At 41.9% G+C, this 25907-nt stretch overlaps 1 protein-coding gene across 19 annotated transcripts in view; it reads right to left on the reverse strand.

Moving 5' to 3' along the window:
* The window catches only part of LOC147363332 (uncharacterized), a 791043-nt gene extending 765424 nt beyond the window's left edge, over positions 1-25619 (reverse strand). For 6 of the 19 annotated variants that reach the window (XM_086327063.1, XM_086327061.1, XM_086327062.1 and 3 more), the window contains exon 1: positions 25408-25609. Coding sequence is in view for 5 of the 19 variants with exons in the window: in XM_086327067.1 (XP_086183193.1) it covers positions 25408-25558 (151 nt within the window). In the remaining 14 variants the exon portion in view is untranslated. Of the gene's footprint in view, positions 1-3878; positions 4074-25407 lie in introns of all 19 variants that reach the window. The other 13 variants (XR_015136993.1, XM_086327058.1, XR_015136997.1 and 10 more) reach the window with 10 other exon arrangements.
* Between the last annotated feature and the right edge of the window lie 288 nt (positions 25620-25907).

Genomic DNA, 25907 nt, shown 5'->3' on the forward strand with positions numbered 1-25907 from the left:
AATGGGAAAGACTAGAGATCTCTTCAAGAAAATTAGAGATACCAAGGAAATATTTCATGCGAAGATGGGCTTGATAAAGGACAGAAATGGTATGGACCTAACAGAAGCAGAAGATATTAAGAAGAGGTGGCAAGAATACACAGAAGAACTGTACAAAAAAGATCGTCATGACCAAGATAATCACGATGGTGTTATCACTGACCTAGAGCCAGACATCCTGGAATGTGAAGTCAAGTGGGCCTTAGAAAGCATCACTACAAACAAAGCTAGTGGAGGTGATGGAATTCCAGTTGAGCTATTCCAAATCCTGAAAGATGATGCTGTGAAAGTGCTGCACTCCATATGCCAGCAAATTTGGAAAACTCAGCCGTGGCCACAGGACTGGAAAAGGTCAGTTTTTATTCCAATCCCAAAGAAAGGCAATGCCAAAGATTGCTCAAACTACCACACAATTGCACTCATCTCACACGCTAGTAAAGTAATGCTCAAAATTCTCCAAGCCAGGCTTCAGCAATACGTGAACTGTGAACTTCCTGATGTTCGAGCTGGTTTTAGAAAAGGCAAAGGAAGCAGAGATCAAATTGCCAACATCCGCTAGATCATCGAAAAAGCAAGAGAGCTCCAGAAAAACATCTATTTCTGCTTTATTGACTATGTCAAAGCCTTTGTGTGGATCACAATAAACTGTGGAAAATTCTGAAAGAGATGGGAATACCAGACCACCTGATCTGCCTCTTGAGAAACCTATATGGAGGTCAGGAAGCAACAGTTAGAACTGGACATGGAACAGACTAGTTCCAAATAGGAAAAGGAGTATGTCAAGGCTGTATATTGTCACCCTGCGTATTTAACTTATATGCAGAGTACATCATGAGAAATGCTGGACTGGAAGAAGCACAAGCTGGAATCAAGATTGCTGGGAGAAATATCAATAACCTCAGATATGCAGATGATACCACTCTTATGGCAGAAAGTGAAGAGGAACTAAAAAGCCTCTTGATGAAAGTGAAAGTGGAGAGTGAAAAAGTTGGCTTAAAACTCAACATTCAGAAAACTAAGATCATGGCATCTGGTCCCATCACTTCATGGGAAATAGATGGGGAAACAGTGGAAACAGTGTCAGACTTTATTATTTTGGGCTCCAAAATCACTGCAGATGGTGATTGCAGCCATGAAATTAAAAGACACTTACTCCTTGGAAAGAAAGTTATGACCAACCTAGACAGCATATTCAAAAGCAGAGACATTACTTTGTCAACAAAGGTCCGTCTAGTCAAGGCTATGGTTTTTCCAGTGGTCATGTATGGATGTGAGAGCTGGACTGTGAAGAAAGCTGAGCACCAGAGAATTGATGCTTTTGAACTGTGGTGTTGGAGAAGACTCTTGAGAGTCCCATGGACTGCAAGGAGAACCAACCAGTCCATTCTAAAGGAGATCAGTCCTGGGTGTTCTTTGGAAGGACTGATGCTAAAGCTCCAGTACTTTGGCCGCCTCATGCGAAGAGTTGACTCATTGGAAAAGACTCTGATGCTGGGAGGGATTGGGGGCAGGAGGACAAGGGGATGACAGAGGATGAGATGGCTGGATGGCATCACTGACTTGATGGACATGAGTTTGAGTGAACTCCGGGAGTTGGTGATGGACAGGGAGGCCTGGTGTGCTGCAGTTCATGGGGTCGCAAAGAGTCGGACATGACTGAGGGACTGAACTGACTGACTGAACTGGGGAATATCCCCTGGAAGGGGAAATGGCAACCCACTCCAGTATTCTTGCCTGCAGAATCCCATGGACAGAGGAGCCTGGCAGGCTACAGTCCACAGGGTCATAAAATAGTCAGACATGACTGAGCTACTGAGCAAGCACACATGACCCCCAAAAGATTTGCTTTGGAGCCAAAGAATAGCAATACAATAACTGCTAGCTTATAGAGTTTGCAAAGCAAATATACATGGTAGAGACTCACCACAATGGCCAAAACCCTTACCTGAAATACCATGTTCAGCTAAAGACAAAGAGGATGTTGGGGATACTGGTTTGGGACTTCAAGGCAGAGGAAGGCAATTCACATGGAGACGGAAAAGCAAATGTTTGATAAACATTTGCTGGCCCCTGAAGAGACAATGGGGCACAGAATGGACTCTTGATCTCTAGGCTCTGCCGAGTTCGCCACACTTAGCCCATATGCTTTACAGGCACCACTGGTGACAGCTCTATTCTAAGAATAGGCCCTCTGTCTAAATTCTTTGGGGCTTCTTTAGTGGTTTAGATGGTAAAGAATCTGCCTGCAACGTGGGAGAGCTGGGTTCGATCTCTGGGTTGGGAAGATCCCCTGGAGGAGGGCACAACAATCCACTCCAATATACTTGCCTGGAGAATCCCCATGGACAGAGGAGCCTGGCAGGCTACAGTCCATGGGGTTGCAAAGTAAGGCAATTAGAGGGAAGGTCACAGTTTCATCCTCAGTCTTTGGGGTCTTGACTGATTTTAGCTCAAAAGAATCTGCATGCTAAAGAGACACATTTGGGGGTAGTAAGTTTTGTTCCCCCATACAAGGAAACAAAATCGTGAGGAATTGACTGGACAAACAAACTTGGGTTTTGGACTCTTAATTAGTAAAGAATTTAATCAAAAGTTTGGGTTTGGAATGGTAAATCAAAGAAGGTTTGTTTTGTTTTGTTTGTTTAAATACAGGTTTCTTATTTCCTAGTTCTCTGTCTCTGGTGATAAAGGTCTCCTCCTACCTCCTGGTACATGGAAGGTACCTTTCACATGGGAGATTTCCTATTTTCAGGGAGATAGAGAGGAGGGTCAAAGTGTCTCTCTTGTATTGGTTATTTCCTAAGAAACTTTAATTGAAAATAATCAGTATGCCATCAAGGCATATTTGGGGGCAGCCAGTCCTTGGATCCAACAGTTGTCACTTTGTGGGGGAGAGTCAGAAAATTCTCAGGGAGGTTTTGTTCAAAGGACTGCTATGAAAATTGTAAAAGAGAAAAACCACAGGCCCAAAACAGTGTCAGTTATGTTAAAAATTTATGATACCAAACCTAGATTTAATACCTAAACTAACTGTAGTTTCAACCCTCCCCAGAAATGCAAACTTAATCAACCAGTTTGGGAGTAATCACATGGGCCTTCTCCATCTCCCTCAGAGGAAGAGGAGGCAATCTGCATGATAAAACCTGAACCATAACCTTTCCCCCAAAAAAGAAGATGCCCTGGCCTAAAAATAATTCCCTTTTCTTTTGCTAATAGCTCCCTCAGTTCATCCTTCTTCCTATTCAGTTCTCTTTACGACCTCAAGGACTGTAGCATGCCAGGCCTCCCTGTCCATCACCAACTCCCGGAGTTTACTCAAACTCATGTCCATTGAGTCCGTGATGCCATCCAACCACCTTATCCTCTGTAGTCCCCTTCTCCTCCTGCCCTCAATCTTTCCCAGCATCAGGGTCTTTTCTTTTCTTCCTATAAAACCTCCCATTTTGTACAACAGCTTTTGTACAAGCATCCTTTTAGTTGCTAGATGAATGCTGTCTTACTCACAAATCATTGAATAAAACCAATTAGATCTTCAAATTAACTCTGCTCAATTTTGGTTTTTAACAGAATCAAATGAGGATAGCTAACAGCTCAGTACTGGTTAAGAGCAAGGCTTCCCTGGTGGCTCAGTGGTAAAGAATTCACCTGGCAATGCAGGAGACATGGGTTCAGTCCCTGGGTCAGGAAGATTCCCTGGAAAAGGAAATGGTAACTCATTCTTCTTGCCTGGGAAATCCCATGGACAGAGAAACCTGGCAGGCTATTGTCCACAGGGTTGCAAGAGAGTTGGACAAGACGGAATGACTAAATAACAACTGGTTAGAATGCATCCTTAGTACCTTGCCTTGCCCATGGAAATCTGGAAGAGGACTGGAAGCGGCAGGCTAGGAGGGATTCGTGGCTGTCCTTGGGAAGAAAAGCCTCTGGCTGACGTATCTAGAGGGAGGAGAGCGAGGGGGGGTTCTTTCCAGGAGACTCCTCTCAAAATTACATCCCATAGATTCCTGTCTTTTCATCTTCTTCTGAGACCAGATCTGGAATGATTTTGTAAGAAAAATTGACTTAAAGAGAAAAAAAATTTTTTTAATATTTTCTCCATATGTTACCAATTAAGACCAAAGTCTAAACTTTATTTCCCAATTTCTCCCCAAAATACTAACTCAAACACTGATCTGCAGTCTATCTTCCACCATTTGATAGTAAAAAGATAAAGAAGATACCTACTTTTTTCCCCAAAAGGCAGACACCAGAGGCCCAATTATTGTATCTTATAATTTAGGCTTTTTTTTTTTTTTTTAAATGAGGACTACTGTGCAATGTGGAGAAGGTAATGACAACCCGCTCCAGTATTCTTGCCTGGAGAATCTCATGGACAGAAGAGCCTGGCAAGCCCCAGTTCACGGGGTCACAAAGAACTGGACATGACTGAGCGACTAATACCGTGCAGTAATTTAAATTCCAGCTTGAGTAGGGGAAACAGATCAGAGTAACAGACTGATCAGGCCACATGAGTGTCAGGCTCCCTTCTTGGATATTCCCAGTCTCAGCCAGATGCCATCCTTCCCTTTGTCTCTTATGGGGCAACCTTGAAATGATTTCAACCTGGTGGCAAACAAACATTTCCCTCTTCTTTTCCTAAAAAACAATACAAAATCATCCAAAAAGTGGCAAGAAGAAAAAGAAAAAGACAAAGTCCATTTTCAATAACTGGTAGATCGCTAAAACCTCAGTTCCCCACCCTTACGCCCATCCAAAAAATTCAAGAGTTTTAAACAACAATTGTAATTGAGAAGGGGCCATATAGGAAGGAACAGGAGAAAAAAAGATTCTGGAAAGGAAGACTCAGCCACGGCTTCTCTGAAGTATAAGGCAACATACGCTTCTTGAAGGTGAAAGGTTCACTGTGAGGGGTATGCAGTGTGATGGAAATGTTACTTTGTAATAAGAAGGGCAGGGATATATTACACAAACTGGGGGTGCACCAGTGAGAGCCTAGAAACAGAGGAGGCTGACATAAATGTCATGTTTTCCATCTATGTCTATGGCATCAGAGAAGAGAGACATACATTTAAAATAATAGAAAATAAATAATAAAGAGCAACAAAGCTGACCGTCTTCATCGGGTGAAGAGAAGTAACATCTTTATGAACACACACAAAATCGTGGACCACCCAAAAAGAAAAAAAAAAATTTAATCTAAAATCTAACTAGCCTTGCCAACTCCCTATATAACACTTATTAGGCACCCCACTGGAGAAGGAAATGGCAACCCACTCCAGTGTTCTTGCCTGGAGAATCCCAGGGATGGGGGAGTCTGGTGGGCTGCCGTCTATGGGGTCACACAGAGTTGGACACAACTAAAGTGTCTTAGCAGACACATATAAGAAAACAACTATGATTTACTCTCTGCAGCCCAGGACACTAAACAATTTTCCTCTTAACAAGTAGCCCAAAATGGCCAGGACCTGATCAATACTGCCAACTTCCTTAATTTTGCCCATGCTTCCAATTAGAAATAATCAGAGAAAACCAAAAATGCTCCCCTAGTCACATAGGTCACCCCACTTATAGTTAAACTACCTAAAGTTTCCCCATACCTAAACCTTCCTCCAATCAGGGAGCACACCTGAAGTCTACCCTTTTTTCACCATAAAGCTTCCCCACTCCTCTGCCTACTTTGAGTTTTTGTCAAACACAATAGACATTTATTGACTTCCTTGTATAGCAAACTCTGAATAAATAGCCTTTGCTTGTTGTATAATTTTTTTAAAACCTGAATCTACCTATTGAGAGGTACACCATATATTAGAGATAAGTGATGCTGAATGTTGAATACTAAGACATATCCTAATAAATATTTCACTTTTAAAAACCGACCAGGTCTCCCGGGACTCCTAGGCATAGGTGTCTTTCTGTCCAGCCTCCATGACCTTCAGTGAATTCCAAAGATCAGGTTCAAATAGCTGCTGATCCAGGGAAGAGAGGGGATGCAGAGAAAGGGAGGAGCAGCCAAGAATCAAGAGTGCAGCCTTAGGGCAGGGTCCTGGTTCTGCCTCAAGGGATAACAATGTCTTTGAGCTCTTTATAGAACCAAGACCCCCAACAAATGGAATTAGCATTCTTCATTCCAGAGAAGACCCCTATTCTGAGGCCAGATTAAAGGAATCAGAGAAACTCATCAAGAGATTACCTGAGACTAGATTAAAAGAGTGCAGGCCCTGCACATACACTAATTTTATCAGCAACCCCACTCTTGAACAATTACTATAAAACTCTTTACCAAATCCTCCTGTGTTGGGACACACAATCTGGAAGGCAAGAGCCTGCTGTGTCCCTCTTTGTCCGGCAAAACAATAAACCTATTCTTTTCTACTTCACCCAAAATTCTGTCTCTAAGATTCAGTTTGGCACTGATGCAAGAGGCTGAATTTTCAGCACCAATATCAAAGATGAAGAAGGACCCTTTAGGGTGGCTAGACAAAAAGAGTCACAAAATTCAAATGGAAAAACAGTTTGGCCTTGGATCTTTTCACAGCAAGTTCAGTTGTTGGGGGAGGTGGGGGTGCAAAAAAAAAAATAAGAGTGGTGTAACACCTATGAAATCCTTAAAAAAAAAAAAAAAGAGAGACACTCAAAGATCTTTAAGTTTAAATAAAATTGTGATTTACATTTAAATAAAACAAGTAGAATAATTTGCATAAGCCTTTTTTAAGGAATTTAGTAGAAGCTAAACTTTATCCAACCAAGAGCTTACTGAAAAAATGATGGCAAAGGACTGGTGAATAGCAGTTTCCTCTGTTTAAATGCATCGCTAAGACAAATGTGAGTATACTGTTAACAGAACAAAAGGTAAATCTTATATGTCCTGACAATGTGGAATTGTAACAAAAACTGATAGAAGGAGGAAGAAAGAAGATGAGAGTTAGGTAGATATTGATATAATTATTCTGCTGAGAATAAAGGAAAGGGAACCCTCTTACACTGTTGGTGGGAATGCAAACTAGTATAGCCACTATGGAGAACAGTGTGGAGATTCCTTAAAAAACTGGAAATAGAACGGCCATACAACCCAGCAATCCCACTGCTGGGCACACACACTGAGGAAACCAGAACTGAAAGAGAAGCGTGTACCCCAGTGGTCATTGCAGCACTGTTTACAATAGCTAGGACATGGACGCAACCTAGATGTCCATCAGCTGATGAATGGATAAGAAAGCTGTGGTACATATACACAATGTACTATTCCTCAGCTATTAAAAAGAACACATTTGAGTCAGTTCTAATGAGGTGGATGAAACTAGAGCCTATTACACAGAGTGAAGTAAGTCAGAAAGAAAAGCACCAACACAGTATATTAACACATATATATGGAATTTAGAAAGATGGTAATGACAACCCTATATGCAAGACAGCAAAAGAGATACAGATGTAAAGAACAGATTTTTGGACTCTGTGGGACAAGGCGAAGGTGGGATGGTTTGGGAGAACAGCATTGAAACATATATATTACCATATGTGAAATAGATCACCAGTCCAAGTTCAATGCATGAAACAGGGCACTCAAAGCCAGTACATTAGGACAACCCAGAGGGATGGGGAAGGGGGTGGGAGAGGGGTTCAGGATGGGGGACACATGTACACCCATGGCTGATTCATGTCAATGTATGGAAAAAACCACCACAATATTGTAAAGTAATTAGCCTCCAATTAAATAAATTTTTTTAAAGTGACAAAGACCAAATTGTACAGAACAGTACAAACAATAAAAGACAACATAAATGTAAATAGTATCAGGAGGTGGAGCAGGAGAAAAAAGGAAAAGATAATACATTAATTCTACCCATTGGCCATCAGAAAATTAATGGCTCCTATATAAAGAATAGACAGTGGAGGTATTTTATATTTATCCTATCAATAAATGTGAACAGGTGAAAATTATATTTTTAGAGAAAAATACATTCAGATTGGATCACAACATATAGTTCAAGTTTATTTGAATATAGAGGCATTATATATTGGGGCTTCCCTGGTGTCTCAGACAGTAAGAATCTGCCTGCAATGTGGGAGATCTGGGTTCAATCCCTGGGTCAATAAGATCTCCTGGAGAAGGGAATGGCTACCCATTCCAGTATTCTTGCCTGGAGAATCCCATGGACAGAGGAGCCTGGCGGGCTGCAGTCTACGGGGTCACAAAGAGTAGAACACGACTGAGTGACTAACACACACATACTAGGCAAATGCATTGCAGGAGAGCAAACTTTGCCCCCAAAATGTGTCATTGGTATAATATTTAAAGCTGCTCATCTTCTAAGAAATAGCAAACATGGGAAAAACTCTGAAAACCAAGCAGAAGTTATACTTTTGTAAGAAACATTTACATTTTTAAGGAAAGTCTCCATTTTCAGGGGTGTCTCCTTGGCTGCACTAAGAAGAAAACGGAAAATGTTAGTCACTCAATAATATCCAACTCTCTGTGACCCCATGAACTGTAGCCTGCCAGGTTCCTCTATCCATGGAATTCTCCAGGCAAGAATACTGGAGTGGGCTGTCATTCCCTTCTCCAGGGGATCTTCCCCACCTAGGGTAGTAAGAGCTTGACAGAACCTCTAGAAACTCTTACCAATGGAGACAGCAATGACTTACACCTGCATAGACCCTGTCCCTTGTTTATTGTGCTTCTCTTGTAACCTGGAATAACTGACTCTCCCTACTTCTCAATACTCACTTTTTCCTTTAGCTGAGGATGGTATTTAAGGGGAAGGCTTTGGTTACACCGGCAAGATACTCAGGTTCTCTGAGTCCCTGTTTATGTTATTAAACTGAGTCTGTGTATATGTTATTAAACTCTTGTTTGATCTCCTATTAATTTGTTTTATGTAAATCTCATTCTTAGAGCAGCCAGAAGAACCTAGAAGGGTAAAGGAAAGTTTATTCCTCCCCTGCTGCTGCTAAGTCACTTCAGTTGTGTCCGACTCTGTGCGACCCCACAGACGGTAGCCCACCAGGCTCCTCTGTCCCTGGGATTCTCCAGGCAAGAATATTGGAGTGGGTTGCCATTTCCTTCTCCAATGCATGCATGCATGCTAAGTCGCTTCAATCATGTCTGACTGTGTGACCCCATAGACGGCAGCCCACCAGGCTCCTCTGTCCACAGGATTCTCTAGGCAAGAATACTAGAGTGGGTTGCCATTTCCTTCTCCCTCTTCCTCCCCAAGAGCATACAAAATTGTTTTTTAAAAAGATCTGAACATTATACAAAGTTGGATTCAGGCCAAAAAAAAAAAGTATTTAACAAGGCAAAGAAGGATATTTTATAATGCCAAAGGGTACAAATCTCAAAAAAGATAAAGGAGTATGAACATATACGAACTCTAGAGTAATATTCATAAAACAAATTCTCTGGGCTATTCAAACAGAAGTAGAGAACAGACACATCAGCCTTAGGATACTCTAGTCTCAGTCCATGATAAATAAGGGGAAAAAATAAGGTTATAAAAGACTTAATATAATAAAGTAAATATGACTGATTATTTAAGTAGGAAATTGAGGATGATACAAAGGAATGGAAAGATATCCATGTTCTTGGATTAAAAGAATTAATATTGTTAAAATGACCATACTACCCAAAGCAATCTACAGATTTAATGCAATCACTATCAAAATACCCATGACATTTTTCAAAGGAGTAGAATAAATACTCCTAAAATTTATATGGAACCACAAAAGACCCTATATTGCCAAAGCAATCTTGAACAAAAAAAGAACAAAGCTGAAGGTATACACTCTCTGACTTCAGACTATACTACAAAGTAATCAGAACATCATGGTACTGGGGGGGAAGAAAACAGACACAAAGATCAACGGTACAGAATAAAGAGCCAAGAAAAAAACCCACACAATCACAGTGAAGTAGTCTTCAACAAAAGAGGCAAGAATATACAACAGAGAAAAGACAGTCTCTTTAATAAGTGGTGCTGAGAAAACTGGACAGCTATATGTAAAAGAATGAAATTAGAACATTTTCTCACACCATACACAAGAGGAAACTCAAAATGCATTAAAGACCTAACTAAATGTTAAGACCTGAAACCATAAAACTTCGAGAAAAGAACACAGGCACAACATTCTGACATAAATCACAGCATTATTTTTTTTGGCTCTGTCTCCTAAGGCTAAAGAAACAAAAGCAAAAAAAAAAAAAAACCAAACAGGACCTAATTAAACATAAATACTTTTGCACGTCAAAGGAAACCATCAACAAAACAAAAAGACAATCTACTTAATGGAAGAAAATATTTGCAAGCGATATGGCCAATAAGGGGTTAACATCCATATTTGTAAACAGCTCATACAACTCAATATTTAAAAAAAAAAAATCTAATTGGCCAACAGGCATAGGGAAAAATGCTCAACAGTGCAAATTATTAGAGAAATGCAAATCAAAACCACAATGAGATATCAACTCACACCTCTCAAAAAGGCTATCATCAGAAAGTCTACAAATTCTGGTAAGAATGTGAAGAAAACTACACTGTTGTTGTAAATGTAAGTAGGCGCAGCCACAATGGAAAACTGTATGGAGGTTCCCTCAAAAAACTAAAAATAGAACTACCATATGATTCTGCAATTCTACTCTGAGGTATTATCCACTGAAAATGAAAACACTAGTTTTTACACCCCAATGTTCAAAGCAGCCTTATTTACAATAGCCAAGATATGGAATCAGTCTAAGTTTCTATCAAAACATGAGTGGATAAAGAAGATAACGGTGTATAAATATATCCGATGTAATATTACCTATGGAAAAAATGAAATTCTGCCGTCTGCAACAATATGGATGGACCTATAGGGTATTATGCTAAGTGAAATAAAAAAAAAATAATAATCTTATCACTCATGTGTGGAATATAAAAAATGAAACAAATAAGTGTATGTAATAAAAAAGAAGCAGACTCACAGATACAGAGAAGGAGCTAGTGGTAACCTGTGGGGAGAGGGATAGAATAGGGGCAAGCTAAGGTTAGGGAATTATGAGACACAAACTACAATGTATAAAATAAATTAACAACAAGGCTATATTGTAGAGGACAGGGAAATATATTACATTATTTTGTAATATCTTTAAATAGAGTGTAATCTATAAATATATCGAGTCACTAAGTTGTATATGTGAAACTAATATTGTAAATCAATTATACTTCAATATAATTTTTAAAGAATGTACAAGAATGTTTATAGCAGTATTACTCATAATAGCCAAACAATGGATGCATTTTGATGTATTCACACAATGTCGAAATCAGTGAATTACAGCTACATACAACAACACATATGAATTTCATACTTGAATCTTCCTTAGTCAAATAAAAAAATATAAATACTATATGATTCTATTTATTAAAAAAACAAGCAAAATTAACTTAAGGTATCAGAACAGTGGTTGCTTTAAGGAATTCAGAGAGGGGAGTGGTCAGGGGCAAATATAAAAGGTATTCCTGGGATACTGGCTACATGAATGCTTACTTTTAATAACTTACTTGAACTACAATCTTTTGAAGTAGCATTTTTCAACATGCTTGTTACACTTCAATTTTTAAAGATGATATCAAGAAGGTAAAAATTCAGTCAGAAGTATTTTTATCTTTTAAAGTATTTTTATTTCTATCATGCTATGCCACTAGAATGGTGGAGCTTGTTACAGCAGTTAAAACTACCCTAATACTGAATCTTAGATGTTACCAACATTCATTTTATAGATAAGAGAACTGTGGCCTAGAAAACTAAGGGATTTACCCAATATCAGAGCTAGTAATGGCACCCCACTCCAGTACTCTTTCCTGGAAAATCCCATGCATGGTGGAGCCCGGTAGGCTGCAGTCTATGGGGTTGCTGAGAGTCGGACATGACTGAGCGACTTCACTTTAACTTTTCACTTTCATGCATTGGAGAAGGAAATGGCAACCCACTCCAGTGTTCTTGCCTGGAGAATCCCAGGGACGGGGGAGCCTGGTGGGCTGCCGTCTATGGGGTCGCACAGGTCGCACAGAATCGGACACAACTGAAGCGACTTAGCAGAAGCAGCAGAGCTGGTAAGTGACAAGCCCTGACCTCTGTTAGGCTTCAAATCTAGCATGTCATCTTTCTTTTTTCCTTCTGCACTATGTCTCACTGCCTCAATTAATGTACATACTAGTTAACACTCTCATCCCACTTGGCTTCCAATTAAGCCAATTAAGTAATAGGAAGTGATATGTATTCATTCAGCAAACAATTTCATATGATAGTGCCTACCCTAAAATTTTTCCTTAAATTACCTGAGTATCTTCCTGCAAGTCTTAGTAAGTCTGACAAACAGCACACGTTGAAAAATAATATTTTTCCCACGATCAAAAACTTCATTAGTTATTGAATCTCAGGTGCTTGGCTATCCAAAAACCATATATTTACACACACACACACACATACGTATATAGTTTTATATAGTAATTTTGTTCACTTATTAGCATGAAAATAGGCTAGATTATTGTGATTAAGCCAAATTATTACCTATAATGTGTCTAAAAAGTGGTATGAAAGAAAGATCTCTTTGAAACAAACATGGCTGGACCAAAAAAAAAAAAGTGTGAACAAAGAAAATCTTATGTTTTAGCTGCCAAGAAAAGCAAACAATATACAATCATAAGAACCTGTAAATTGACCCTGGTAACATTTCTGGGTATTTCTCTCCCAGTGAAAATCTCAGCCAGACCTAGTCAGATCTAGGTTTTTAGGTTAAATGAGACACCCACTGGAGGCTGAGAGATGGCAAGAAAGAAACCAGCCCACTCACCATGTTCCCTAGCTGAGCTACGGGAGCCAGGTGCAGAGTCATCCAGGTGAGAGCTGGTTTTACCACAAGGAAAACTCAGAACAGGTTTGTGATGTAATGATGAAGCCAGACTTCCCCATCTCCACTTTTGGTCACTTTCTGTTTCCTTGTATCTTGCTGTTATGGACTGAATTCTAACCCTAAAATCCATAGGCTAAAGCCCTAACCCCCAGTGTGACCATATTTGGAGATATGGCATTTAGGCAGGTAACGAAAGTTTAGAAAGGCCATGAGGGTTGTGCCCTGATCCAATACAACTAGTGTCCCTGGAAGAGCAGGAAGAGCAATAGAGATCTGTCTTTCCCTCCATATGCACAGAGGAAAGGCCAGGTGAGGACAGCTGTCTGCAAGCCTCAAGGGAGCTCTCACCAGAAATCAAATCAACTGGCAATTGAGTGATAATCATGGACTCCTAACCTCCTGAACTGTGAGAAGGTAAATATCTATTGTCTAAGTCACCCAGCTTATGGTATTTTGTTACAGCAGCCTGAGCAGGCTAATACACTTATCAGTTGGACAACCATGTTGCTGTGCCGGGGGCCTTGTTCACCGAAACTTGGTCTCACCATGTCGTTCTTTCTCTTACCTTCTGGCTGAATTATTCAGCCTCTTTTCTCCACTGAATTTCCTCACTGAGCTATCCTTATTTCAGCCTCTTTTCTTCACTGAATTTTACTGAGCTATCCTCATTCTATTACTCTTTATATCCTTAATTAACATTTAATTAAGCAATTGTTTCCTGATCTTCGCCTACGCCGTCTCTCCTTCGAATACCCTGGATCAGCCGGGGCTGGTCCCCGGCATTGCTGCCAGATCATCTCCAGACAAAACCCTCCCTTGGTGGCATTGACATTTTCAGAGGGAGTGCTTAGAGACCCCAAAGGCTTCAGTGTCCACAAAGCTTGATCCCTAAAGTGAAATTCCAGGTACCAGGACACAGTTAGGTGCAGGAAATGAATTGGCAAGTTTGGATGGGGACAGATCAGAGAACCTTAAATGTCCAGCTAAGCATAGAATTTATTTCAGAGACAATGACGAGTCACTCCAAGTTTTTGAGAAGGATGTATCATGACCAAAGCTTCATTTCAGGGCTATAATGCTGCCAGCAGTGCAAAAGATTTTTATTATTACTATTAATTTCAGTGACTTTTATAATAGCTAGCATTTATTGAGCACTTAGTCTTTGCCAAGCATTCTATATGCATTGCTTCTATTTAATTAAATGTGAAAAAGACTTTGAAATGGACCAAAAACATCAGTGGATTTTTTTCAATAGAAAACTGGGCATGAGCTGGGTTATGATTTTCTTTTAGCTATTCTACAACTCTCTGAGATGTTAAAACTGATAACAATGCAAATAAATTTGTCAGTTGAAATGCAAATGAAATGTGCCCAGTGGAATAAACTGATTACTGCCTTCTGGATAAACTCAGTTTGCACCTATTTTTAAATTCATCTCAGCAATCTTTATTGCCTATATTATGTATGATTCTTTGAATTCTCCTTTAAGCCAGTGGTATCATCTTACTGCTTCCCTTTTAAATTAACAAGTTATGTACAGTCTTCGACACATGTTCATTTTATATTTGGATGTCATGATTTTACTTTTTAATGATTCTTACAATAACTGTATGAAATTGGTACCCTTATTATCACCAGCTTATAAAGAACCTGAGGCCTCAAGAAGGAAAGTAAACTTCTGAAGGCACACGGTGACCTAAAACTAGGATTGGGATGGAAAACTATTTGTCTTACCTGACCAAATTACCATCCTCATCTCCAATGCCTAGAGCCTGACTCTGAAGTCCCCCCCTTCACCTCTCTGTTGAGTGAGAAGCCCCCCTCCTACATCACATAGTTTCACCATCTACAATATTCCCACCATCAGCTGAGCCATCCGACCAAGTAATCTCTATAAACCAGTAACAGGAAAGTAGTAACAAGAATTCATGTTCTGTAACTGGAACTGGAAGACAGAATCTCCATCTTTTCTGTATATCGTATCAGTCACCACCTATCGGTCATATGTAGATGGAGGATGGCCATGGGACAGCATGAACGGACAGCAGAGGTGACCATTTACTCTGTCTGCTAATAAACTACCATGATCCATCACCATAACCAGAAGCTCCACTTCTCTGATTCTAATAATGGCACTGGGAGCATTGAAGATATTGTCCATGATGGTGATGCCTAATTACTCACTCTCACGTATCCCCAGTGCCATGGATTTATGAGAGAAGTACTGTCAGCCTTACAAAATGAAATCATGTAATAATGATAATTTCCTAAAAGTATATAATACTGTGTGTTTAAGCCTTTTCATATCTATTATTATGAAATAGCCTTAGGAAATAGGCCAAATTTATAATAGCATTTTCATTTCATAGATGAAGAGATTAAGTTCCATACAGCTGAGGTGATTTACTCAAAGTCAGCCAGTAAAATATTGCAAAAATGGGATTCCTTTTCTTAATCCAGATGAGCTCTCTCTTTACTATCCCAAACTTTCCTCATCTTTCTTCCCCCTCTCACTCACACACTCTCTCTCTCTCTCTCTCACACACACACACACACCTGGGCTCACATGCACACAATATTCACCTTAGCCGTGTCAGCAGGCCAGTACACCAGCTGCTCCTCCCCCCAACCCTGCAGCTCTAGGTTAATCCCTCCTCCTCCTCTGGGGCTTAATTTACATGTCCCTTCTTCCATCATCCTGAACTAGACTGGACTTGTTCCCATGCTACCCTCCACTTCCCTGTGAGAGCATCTGTCATACTACAATGTAATTGCCTCCTTACTTGTCTGTCACTGTGGCATGCTGAAGATGATCAATAAATGCCTATCCGCTATTGAAAAGAATCCAGATATTGCCTCAGAACAGATGGAAAATCAGGTTAGACCCAGGTCTTCCCTAGAAGTCAGATGTAAACCAACAGCTGTGCTCAGACCTGGCTGTTAGTGAAGCTGAGCAGGCAAGTCTTCTGAATTTCTAACAGGCTATGTTTTCTAAAAGAAACAAGAGAGTTCCCCCTCAGGGCCAGCATTTCCCTAGGTCCAAATGTATTCCCAAAGAGCAAATTAAGCTCTTCAGAAAACTGTTTTCCACATTGCAGCTACCCAAAGAGCCACTTATACCTTCAGGGAAGACACACGATAAACATTTTGTCCCCAGCTGTGTCACCAGTGAAACGGAATGAGTCAGGCCTCCTGCCTTGGCTTGGAGGGAATATAAATTTGACCTGAATTCTCTCTTCGGCTTCTGATATCTGGCTTCTCTCAGACCATCTCCCAGTCTTCAGTAAAAATAGCTATTAAAAATATTTATTGAACTCTTCCTAGATGCTAAGCACTGTTCTCAGCACTTGAGATTTGCCAAATCATTTAATCCTCACAACAATCGCATGGGGCAGGTACCTTTATTATCCCCAGTTTACAAATGAGGAAGCTGAGGCACAGAACGACTAAAAAAAATCCTACCAAGGTCACACAGGTAGTAAGTAGTAGAACTGGGATTCAGTGCCAAGCAGTCTGGCCTTAATGACCTGAAGGACCAGTTCAGGCCCTACCAGTTTAAGACCCATGTTCTCCAAGAAGCCTACCTGACCACCCCAGGCCAGAGTTAAATCTTGCTTCTCCTCTATAGTCCTACAGCTACAATTTATTTGGCAATTAATTCCCCATCTGGTATTCTTGTATGGAAGTCAAGGTCTAAAGATGGTGTCCCTCTCCTTCCCTCAGGTCCAGATGAAGGTCTTCACCTTGTATAGTATGCTGTGCATCACAAAGAGGATGGAGGGCTCAGAAGGTCAAGGGAAGATGGGTCGGATATGCAAAAGGAGAGCCTAGCATTACTAGTTAAGAGGATACTTGTCACCCAGCAGAAGAGGCTGGGAATATTCTTAAAGGAAAATATCTGCAAGATCATTCATCAACTCTTAGAGGAGGGAGGGCTCTAATGTTTCTCATTGAGAAACATTAATGTTTCTCAATCTAATGTTTCTAATGTTTCAAATCTAATGTTTCAAATCTAATGTTTCTCAAAAAAGCAAAACAAAATGTACCGTGTCCTCTATTAGACAGAACAGGAGACCTGGAGCCCCGCAAGGAGGCAGTACCACAAGAGGTTAAGCTCCAGGCTTTGGAGCCTGCTTCCTCATCTCAGTTGACAAATGCTTTGTAATTAATGATGTGGGGATGACAATCTCTATCCTATTAGGCCAATTCTTTTGCAGAAATCAATAGTCTGTCAGAGGAAATCCTTTTGGGCAGAGACTGTTTAATCATCTTCATTACCATCATCATTATCATCATGATAACAGTTATTGAATTCTTATGTGCAAGGCACTGTATATGCATTATCACAGCTCATCCTCCCATCAGTAGAAAATGTTTACTAAATATTGGATGGCACAGACTGATTCTTCACATTCAACCAAGCTAGTGCCTGTCCTCAGATGGTTTAATTTCAGGTCCTCAACAGAAGATCCACCGAAAATACAACAACAAAACCTCTGATATGAACAATATTGAAAAGCAAGGTTTCTACATAAATGGTTGGTAGGATTTATTATGGCCTACGGAGTGGGTGTGAATCCTTCCTCCACTACTCAGTAGCTCTGTGACTACAAGCAAGTTACCAGATCTTTCTGAGTATTTCCCCAAACATAGAATAGAATATCTCACCAGAGCTGTGATGATAGAAGGATACAATGGCTGAGAGTGCCTAACACAGTACACCCCCAGCATACTATGCCAAGGAGCTTATCACCTGTGTTCTGGGAGTTTTACAGTGTCAGGTCTTACGTTCAAGTCTTTAATCCATTTTGAGTTGATTTTTGTTGATGGTCTAATATAGTGGCCCAGTTTTATTCTTTGCATATGTCCAGTTTTCCCAGCATCATACATTGAAGAGGCTGTTCTTTCCCCCACTGTGTATCCCTTTCCCCCATTATGTATTTCCCCACTGTATATCCTTTGTCAGAAATTGGCCATATATGACTGAGTTTATTTCTGGGGTCTCTCTTCTGTTCCACTGATCTGAGTGTCTGTTTTCATGCCAGTACCATACTGTGTTAATTACTATAGCTTTGTAGCATACTTTAAAATCAGGGAGTGTGATGACTCCAGCTTTGTTCTTCTTTCTCAAGTCTGCTTTGGCTATTCAGGGTCTTTTATGATTCCATACAAATTTTAGGTTTGTTCTATTTCTGTGAAAAGTGCCATAGGAATTGCGATAGGGATTGCATTGAATATGTAGATTGCTTTGGGTGGCATGGGCATTTTTAAAAATCAATTCTTCCAATATACGACCATGGAATATTTTTCCATTTATATGTATCTTCAATTTCTTTAATGTCTTATAGTTTTCAACATACAAGTCTTTCACTTTCTTGGTTAAATTTATTCCCAGGTATTTTTTTCTTTCTGATGCAATTGTAAACAGAATTGTTTTAGCTTCTCTGATAGTGCATAGAAATGCAACATATTTTTGTTCATTGATTCTGCATCCTGCAACTTTACTAAATTTGTTTATTCTAAGAGGTTTTTCATGGAGTCTTCCGGTTTTTCTACACATATCATTTGCAAATAGTGAAAACTTTACTTCTTCCTTTCCGATTTGTGATTCCTCTTATTGCTTTTTCTTGCCTAATTCCTTGGGAGTATTTCCAGCATGAAATAACTTCCAACTTTTATTTTCCCTTGGACCTGCATTAGTTACTCAGTTCTTAAGCCTTTGGGGGAGGGGAGCAGGGGGAGGTAGAAAGTAGAAGAAAGAGATAGCTTTCTGATAATTATTCTTTTCCTTGTGTTCCCAAATACTTGGTTTGGGTATGTATGGCTGAAACTGAGTATGGTAGGTTCTGAAACTGTACCAGTTCTCTCTTAAGACAGATCTTGCCTGAATTCCAAGGCAAAGACTGGTCTTTTTAATTGTTCTCCCTTGAAGCATTTTCCCTTCCTCTTTGCCGAAATAAAACTCATGCTTGCAGGCCCAGTTAAAATTCTGCTTTCCATGGAGCATTCCCTGACCAACCCTTGTACCCTGACCAATACTTCTCTGAACACCTGGCTCTTACTCATTATGCCATTCAGCTCAAAGGTACTCTACTGGACTTTTGACATGACCTTGACAAACTTGCCTCCTACTGATATTTAACTCTTCAAGTGGGACCTTTCTTCACTGTTCTACTCTGCCTCTGACCACATAGAGAGCTTACACTACCTGTATATTTTACTGTTAACCATCTTGGACAATGAATTTGTAGAAATGTCTGCTCCGTCACTACCCCTGCCATCTATTTAAGTAATCAAAGCTTAGGGCTTTCTTGTCTAGTCGGTATGTGGTGGCACACCTGGGGGGCTGCACCCTGGGGAAAAAGGACCCTCTCCCACAACACACACACCCAAAGACCACAAACAAAGGGGAAGTTGCTGGCAGCTGAAAAGCTTTTGCCTCCAACTGCCTTCTAGTCTCCAGGGTGAGAATTATTCAGCTGGTTTGGGTGAACAACTAACTCTAAGTCAAGATAAAACTCCAGCCTTCTGGAGTGTGAAGAGCTAATAAATCCTTAGTGAATAAGATTTTCTAAATGGAGCTTCTTTTATAAGGCAATTTGTGAACATTCTGGCTTTTTTCTACTGGAGCAGCAAACTGCAACTACAAAAATTAAGATGGTACATGGGGCTGGGAGTGCAGGCGCAGGAAAGATAAGGACTCAAATATGGTTCCAGACAGGACTTCCTGGTTTAGTGGGGCTCGTTCTCACTGTCCCTTGCTCACTAATCCAGGCTGCTTTTAGGGAAGCACAATCCCAAGACAGAACCACCTGCACTCCAATGGAACAAGACAGCATGACATCGTGCTAAAACCATGGGAGCATGGATATTATTAATCCTGTGGTTGGTTAACAACTTCAAGGTCTGTCCCCAAGAAAGATTCTCCCACTACTTGGGTTGCCTGTAGAGTGTTGTGTGTGTGTGTATTTGGGATGAGGTTAAGGGAGCAGTGACAAGAAGGCTTGTTGCTGTTTTTGCTGGTTCATTTTGGTGAATAAAATATAGGGCACTTTAATTATTTGAGAGTTCAGATTATTTAAAATGTTTTCAAATAACTCATCTGGCAATAGTTCTTTGTGCCAAAGTAGAAACAGACATGAGGAGGGAAGGGGCAAAAAGGTGTATAGACATGAGGCCAATAACATAGTGAGTTCAGAAGGAGTTGAATATTTCTGAGTACCAGCTACTATCTGTCTGGAGGTTTCCACAATGTAATTTCACAAGAGGAATTGTTAAAGTTGTATGCCATGTGGCTTACAAGGATTTTTCTCAATTAATCTCATTGCTATTACTCCCCTGTTACAAATGGGAAAACCAAGGCCAGGAAAAAACCACCTGCTCAACATTATACAATTTGCAATTTAAATAGAGATGCAAACCAAGGTCACCTCACCCCAGGGACAGAGTTCCTAACCCCTATGTGGTGCTGATTTCCACTGCAAGGAGCCAAGAGACCACCAGAGCATGGCAGTTCTAAAGGTGTCTCCTCAAAGCTCTGCCCTGAGGTCCTCGCTCAGAGTGGAGCTCTCACAAGGTGACGTGTCTGCAATGCAGAAGGCACTTGTTGGCAAGGGACACATCCACTGGGATTTGCCAGCCCCAGGAGTCAGGCAGCCTGCACTCATCCTGGGGCCCTGCCCCCAAGAGCTGCATGAATTTGGCCCATTTTTATATTGGACTTCAACAGGACACAGTGATGTAACGCACAAGGAGCTGAGAAAAGCCCAAGTCAATGCCATGATGGAGGACATGCTTTGGAGGTTCTCTAGTGAGTCAAAGCAGTAACATCCCAGGGAGCCCCTTCCTGCTCCTGGAGGGCCACGTGCCTGTGGACTAGGCTCATGAGCTGATGCTGATCCAAGGGTTATACCCATCCCTAGGAGACTGCAGTTCTCACGTGGACAAAGCCTTAGCCAAAAGATTCTATCACCACAGGAAACATCAGGTGCCCTTTCCTCCACCCACTTATATCCCCTGCTCACGTGTGCCCTTTTGGACTATGGATGTCACCTCCAAACCCCACTGCTTTGTGGCTGGTAGAGTGGGTACCCTCAGATCAACTGCTGTCAAATCTCCTGTGTCTCCACTCAACAAAGCAGACTATTTGAAGAATGACTGCCAGATTCAGAGGGATCATGCACGGGGTATTAGATATTGGGATATACTGTTGCAGTTTTGAAAGAAGGGCCATGGATATCAGGATATCAAAGGAAGTGGTACACAGAACTCCCAAGCAAACACTCATAAGGCAAGAATTTACAGGAATGAAGGAAAGCCTAGTTTGTGATGTGTGGACCACATAACAAGATCAAGGATACAAAACTGAGTTAGAGAAGGATTTTAAGAGAAGCTGGAAGAGAGATTTCCTTGGAGAGAAGGGTTGTGAGCTGTGACTCCTGACCCCATCCTGCTCTGTTCAGGGATAGGGATGTGTGGCCTCTAACCTTTCATCTAGACAAGGGCCCCAAGGCAACCACTCTGGATGCTCTGAAGTGTGATTTCTGCCACTGGGGGTTGCTAAAGACTGGTGCGGGCCTTACTTCTAGGAAGATCACAAGGACTGTAGACTGAGGCCTGATTCCTGCCCAGGAAATGTAGAAGTCAAGAAGGTGATGCTATCTTCTCTCTCCCACACAAGTCCTGTTTCCTCTACACACTGACTACGGATCAACACACTGGGAATACACCTGCAATCCGGTCCTCCCTGACAACTAAAACTGCTCGATGGGAGCTGTGAAGGGCAGCTGCTTTAGGATGAGCCTGTACTCCCGAGGAATGTGGGAGCTCCCTGCACTCTGTGAGCCACAAGTGCGCCACCCACAAAAAAAAAAAAAAAAAAAAAACCTGGTACGCAGTCATCATGGGCAGCAAGAGGTGGGTTTGTAAGGTTTGGGAGACCTCAACTGAAAGAGGTTGGAGGTACATACAGTGTCCAGGAGCTTAGGAAGGAATCCCAAGGGAATGCCTGTAATAGCAGGACAGGGAAAGGGCCCAGCAGGGAAACCTGGAAGAGCTTACCTAAAGTACTCAACACTTGAAAGCCTTCTTTAACCTAACCTTCCTGGCCGGGAAAGGCTGCAGGCATCCAGCTAATGAAAACCAGCTATCCCCTCCCCTAGTCTCACACTAATCCCTGGGACATCAAAACAGCAACAGACAGAGGGGGAGCAGAGGAAAAGCACAAGGCAAGGTCCTCTTCCTATATGAGGACTTCTGGAGACAGGTCCAAGCTGTGGAGGTGGGGCAGGAGAACTGCTCGTGGTGGTCCAGTCAAGATTTAATAAATATTTTGGAGTGGATATTCTGATTCCTGAGCTGACTTGTGTAACTGATAGAGTCCATGGGACTGTATTGCCTGAAAGTGAAAGCGAAGTCGCTCAGTCGTGTCCGAACTCTTTGCAACCCCTCGGACCACCAGGCTCCTCCATTCATGGGATTTTCCAGGCCAGAATACTGGAGTGGGTTGCCATTTCCTTCTCTAGGAGATCTCCCCGACCCAGGGATTGAACCTGGGTTTCCCACATTGTAGGCAGACGCTTTACCGTCTGAGCCACCAGGGAAGTATTGCCTGAGGATGAGCATAAAAGCCAGGGAGCTTTCCAGAACAGTCCTTCAGGGGCTAAGAGCTCCCCACCTAGTCACATCTGAATGTGGGTGATGTGGTGTTCTCTTTCCCACACCAGTCCTGTTTCTTCCAAGTACTGGCTAGAAATCGGCACACTGGGAATACACCCATAATCAGATGCTCCCTAACAACCAGAACAAAACGGTCCAGTGGGTTCTCCTCTCCATTTCAAACAGGCGCATTTGTCCTTCATTATCCCCATATCCCCACCACAAACACACCACCTGAAGGCAGCTTTCTGAAGAGCATTCATGGAGACAGTTACCACCTGCAGTCAAGAGGGGGACTGAGGACTTTTATCCCCCCCAACTGCTCTCAAACCCATCCTTAGCTTCTGTAGGATATGATTTGGGGGTACCTCCCAGAAACCCTCCTGCTCCTAAAACTTCCCACCCCTCGTCTCTCTCATCAGCCTGCCTCACTGCAGAAATCTCATCACTTGTCATAGCCACATGTTTGAATTAAATATTCTGAGAAAGGTCAGGCATTTTATGTTCAACATTCACACATCATTGTGACTTTTTATATTTCTCAACATTTTAACATATGACTATTATTTAACATTATCACAAGTATCATGACTAAAACCAAGTAATTTTAACACTGACTATGCTTTTTTTAAAAAAATACACATGCCCTCCAGAACTTGTGATCCTTCTACCTCAGACGGCTCACACACCCACCAAACCCCATCATCTAGGCTGAGTACATGGTTTAAGAAACACAAAAAGTGAAGTTTAATACTGGTTTGTCAGAGTGCAGCGGAAAACGGGAGCAGGCTTGCTGTAGATTGTACCAGAATAACGGGGTGTCACCAGGGAAAAGCAGTCTTAGGCCAAGGAGACACAGGCGGCCAGTTGGGACCTTAGGGTTTAATTTTCTACCTCCTGCTACAGAACCATAATTTTTTTCATGAAGATAGAGAACGATATGTTTGGATTCAAGACTGCATAATTTTGCCTCATAAAATAGCATTCCATCTATTATATAACTTATTGTTCATCTACAAAGGTGTTTTAGAAAACCAGCTGGAGAGCAGAGCAGAGAGGAGGCAGCTTTGAAATCAGACAGTCCAGCACCTTTTAACAAGCTCCATGACCCTGGGCACATTCTTTAGCTCCTCTGGGACTCTCGTCTCATCAGTAAAAATGGATAAAAATAGATACCCTGAACGTCTGCTGGGAAGCTTGGACCATCGCTAGAAAATGGGTCAGGCTCAGCGCGTTGCACACACTAGGTGCCTGATGTCATTTTCAGCCATTTGTATGAAGGATCACAGAAGCTCTATCTTCAGACTTGCATACCAGGAGAAATAAAAAGATGAGGGCTTAAGAACCCCATAAGAGAAAATATAAGGGAAGCAGGGGTTTTCCCCACAGGCATTGATAATGTTGTAGTCCTGCTGCCATCTGCCTAGGGTGGAGCAGACCCAGGGGCATAAGTCAGACAGTGCCACCCTCCCCTGCCCCCACCACCCTCAGCAGGAGCTGCTTCACCTTTACTTTCTTGGGATCCTAGGAGAAAATCACCCCTGGAGAACCTGGAAAAACCTCAGCCCCACCTCATCCAGGTCAACCCTGAAAGGAATGGGGTGTAGGGGAATCCCCAAAGGCCACGTAGCTGAAAAGGAAAAAGTCATGCAGAAAGGAAATGGAAAAGCCCCCCAAAACTATCCTTGTCAGTTTCGTAGTCCTCCCCATCCCCACTACCAACCAGAGACATGCAGAATTAATTAGAGTCACACAAAGCCAGTCTTGTCACACTCCAGGCTAGGAGCTGACAGGCTGTTATCTGCACCAGCTGGCTCTTCGCTGGCACTAACAGGAAGGCGTCCCGCTATCTCCCCATCTTCCTTATCAACAGCCCCAGGCACAGCTGTAGCAACCCCAGCAGGAAGACTCCAGCCAGGCTTCTGATGAGCCCAGGCACTGCTGCAGCCTTCCTGTTTCTCGGGATGAGAGTCTCTCCCCCAAACTGCTTAGGGCTCTCGAAGTTAGGTCTCCTTCTTACTGCAGGGGTGGGCACTGAGGAGATGCAAGGGAAGATGTGGCTGCTGGCCCTTGGACTGAGCAGAGGAGTCACTTTCTAGTGTGTGTGGGGGTCTTGTCTGTTGGGGTAATCCAGTCCCATTATTCCAACCTAACAGGCCAAGTGTGGCCCCAAGGCTGCCTCTCAGCCTAGTGGCAAAACTCAGCCTCTCTCCTCAACCCCTGGTTCCCTGCCACTGCAAGGAGTCTCACCCTTCTCCCTTCTGCAAGGAGAGAAAATTCTACAAGGATCCCTCCCCTGCTCAATGCCTGTCATTTTCAGCACCATAACAGACTTCTTATTTAAGGCAAGGTAGGCAGTTTTGTATTATTATTATAAAACCTTTCAACTCAGGTATAATTATATACATTTTACATTTTGAAAGAGTGAAGGCTATAGATGTTAATTAACATGCCCCAAATCACAAGTTTACTAACAATAAATGAGGATTTTAACCAAATTCGCCTGCCTGAAAAATCTGTGCTCTTTTACAACAAGAAACTATTCTCTAATACCAGGCTATAGACAGGAATGTAGGTGACCACAGCTCCCAAACCTAAGACAATTAGGTGACGCCGGTTCCTCCCCCAACCCCGAGGAAAGCCTCTTTGAATTGAGGACACCTCTAAGCTTCTGTGCCACAGGTTAGGTCTCGCAACATCTGGGGAAGTTGATCTGTTGATGCCTGGGACGTAGATAAATAACCGACCCAAATGCTCCCCTTCTACAGTACACAGCCATGGCTGAGAAACAACCCGACCTGGGGCCATATCTCACAGCCTACCTTGCACCCAGAGTAGCCAGAAAGCTGCTCTTGCCGACAGAATGTAAGCAGGAGTGATGTCCACCACACACGGACTGACGGTTTTAAGAAGTAAATGCACTGTCTTCTCGGTTTCTTTCTCCTGCTTATGGTTAAAAGGAGAGGACGCCATGACGTGCAGGCGTGCCCAAACTTAGCTACACATTAGAATCACCTGACACTTAAAAAAAAACACAAAAACCAACGGAGGACCACACCAGAAACCAATTAAATCGGTATCTCTGGCGGGGGGAGCAGGTGGGAACCCTTGTTAAAGCTGCATAGGAAACGAGGATTGAGAACCACTGCACTACGGGGATGGTGAAGCCACACGATGGAAGAAACCTGGGTCTCTCAACACTAAGGAGAAAACCCACCCACTGACAATAAACACGTGTATGTATTTGACATGCATTTGATTGTTAATGAGCGAGGAACCTCCAGTGTGTTTTAAGCTACTGATACTTGGGGGTTTTGTTTCT

The sequence above is a fragment of the Bos grunniens genome, chromosome 11 (genome assembly GCF_055505025.1).
Source record: "Bos grunniens cultivar Pamir isolate PY7600 chromosome 11, Bosgru_T2T1.0, whole genome shotgun sequence".
NCBI classification, from domain to species: domain Eukaryota; kingdom Metazoa; phylum Chordata; class Mammalia; order Artiodactyla; family Bovidae; genus Bos; species Bos grunniens.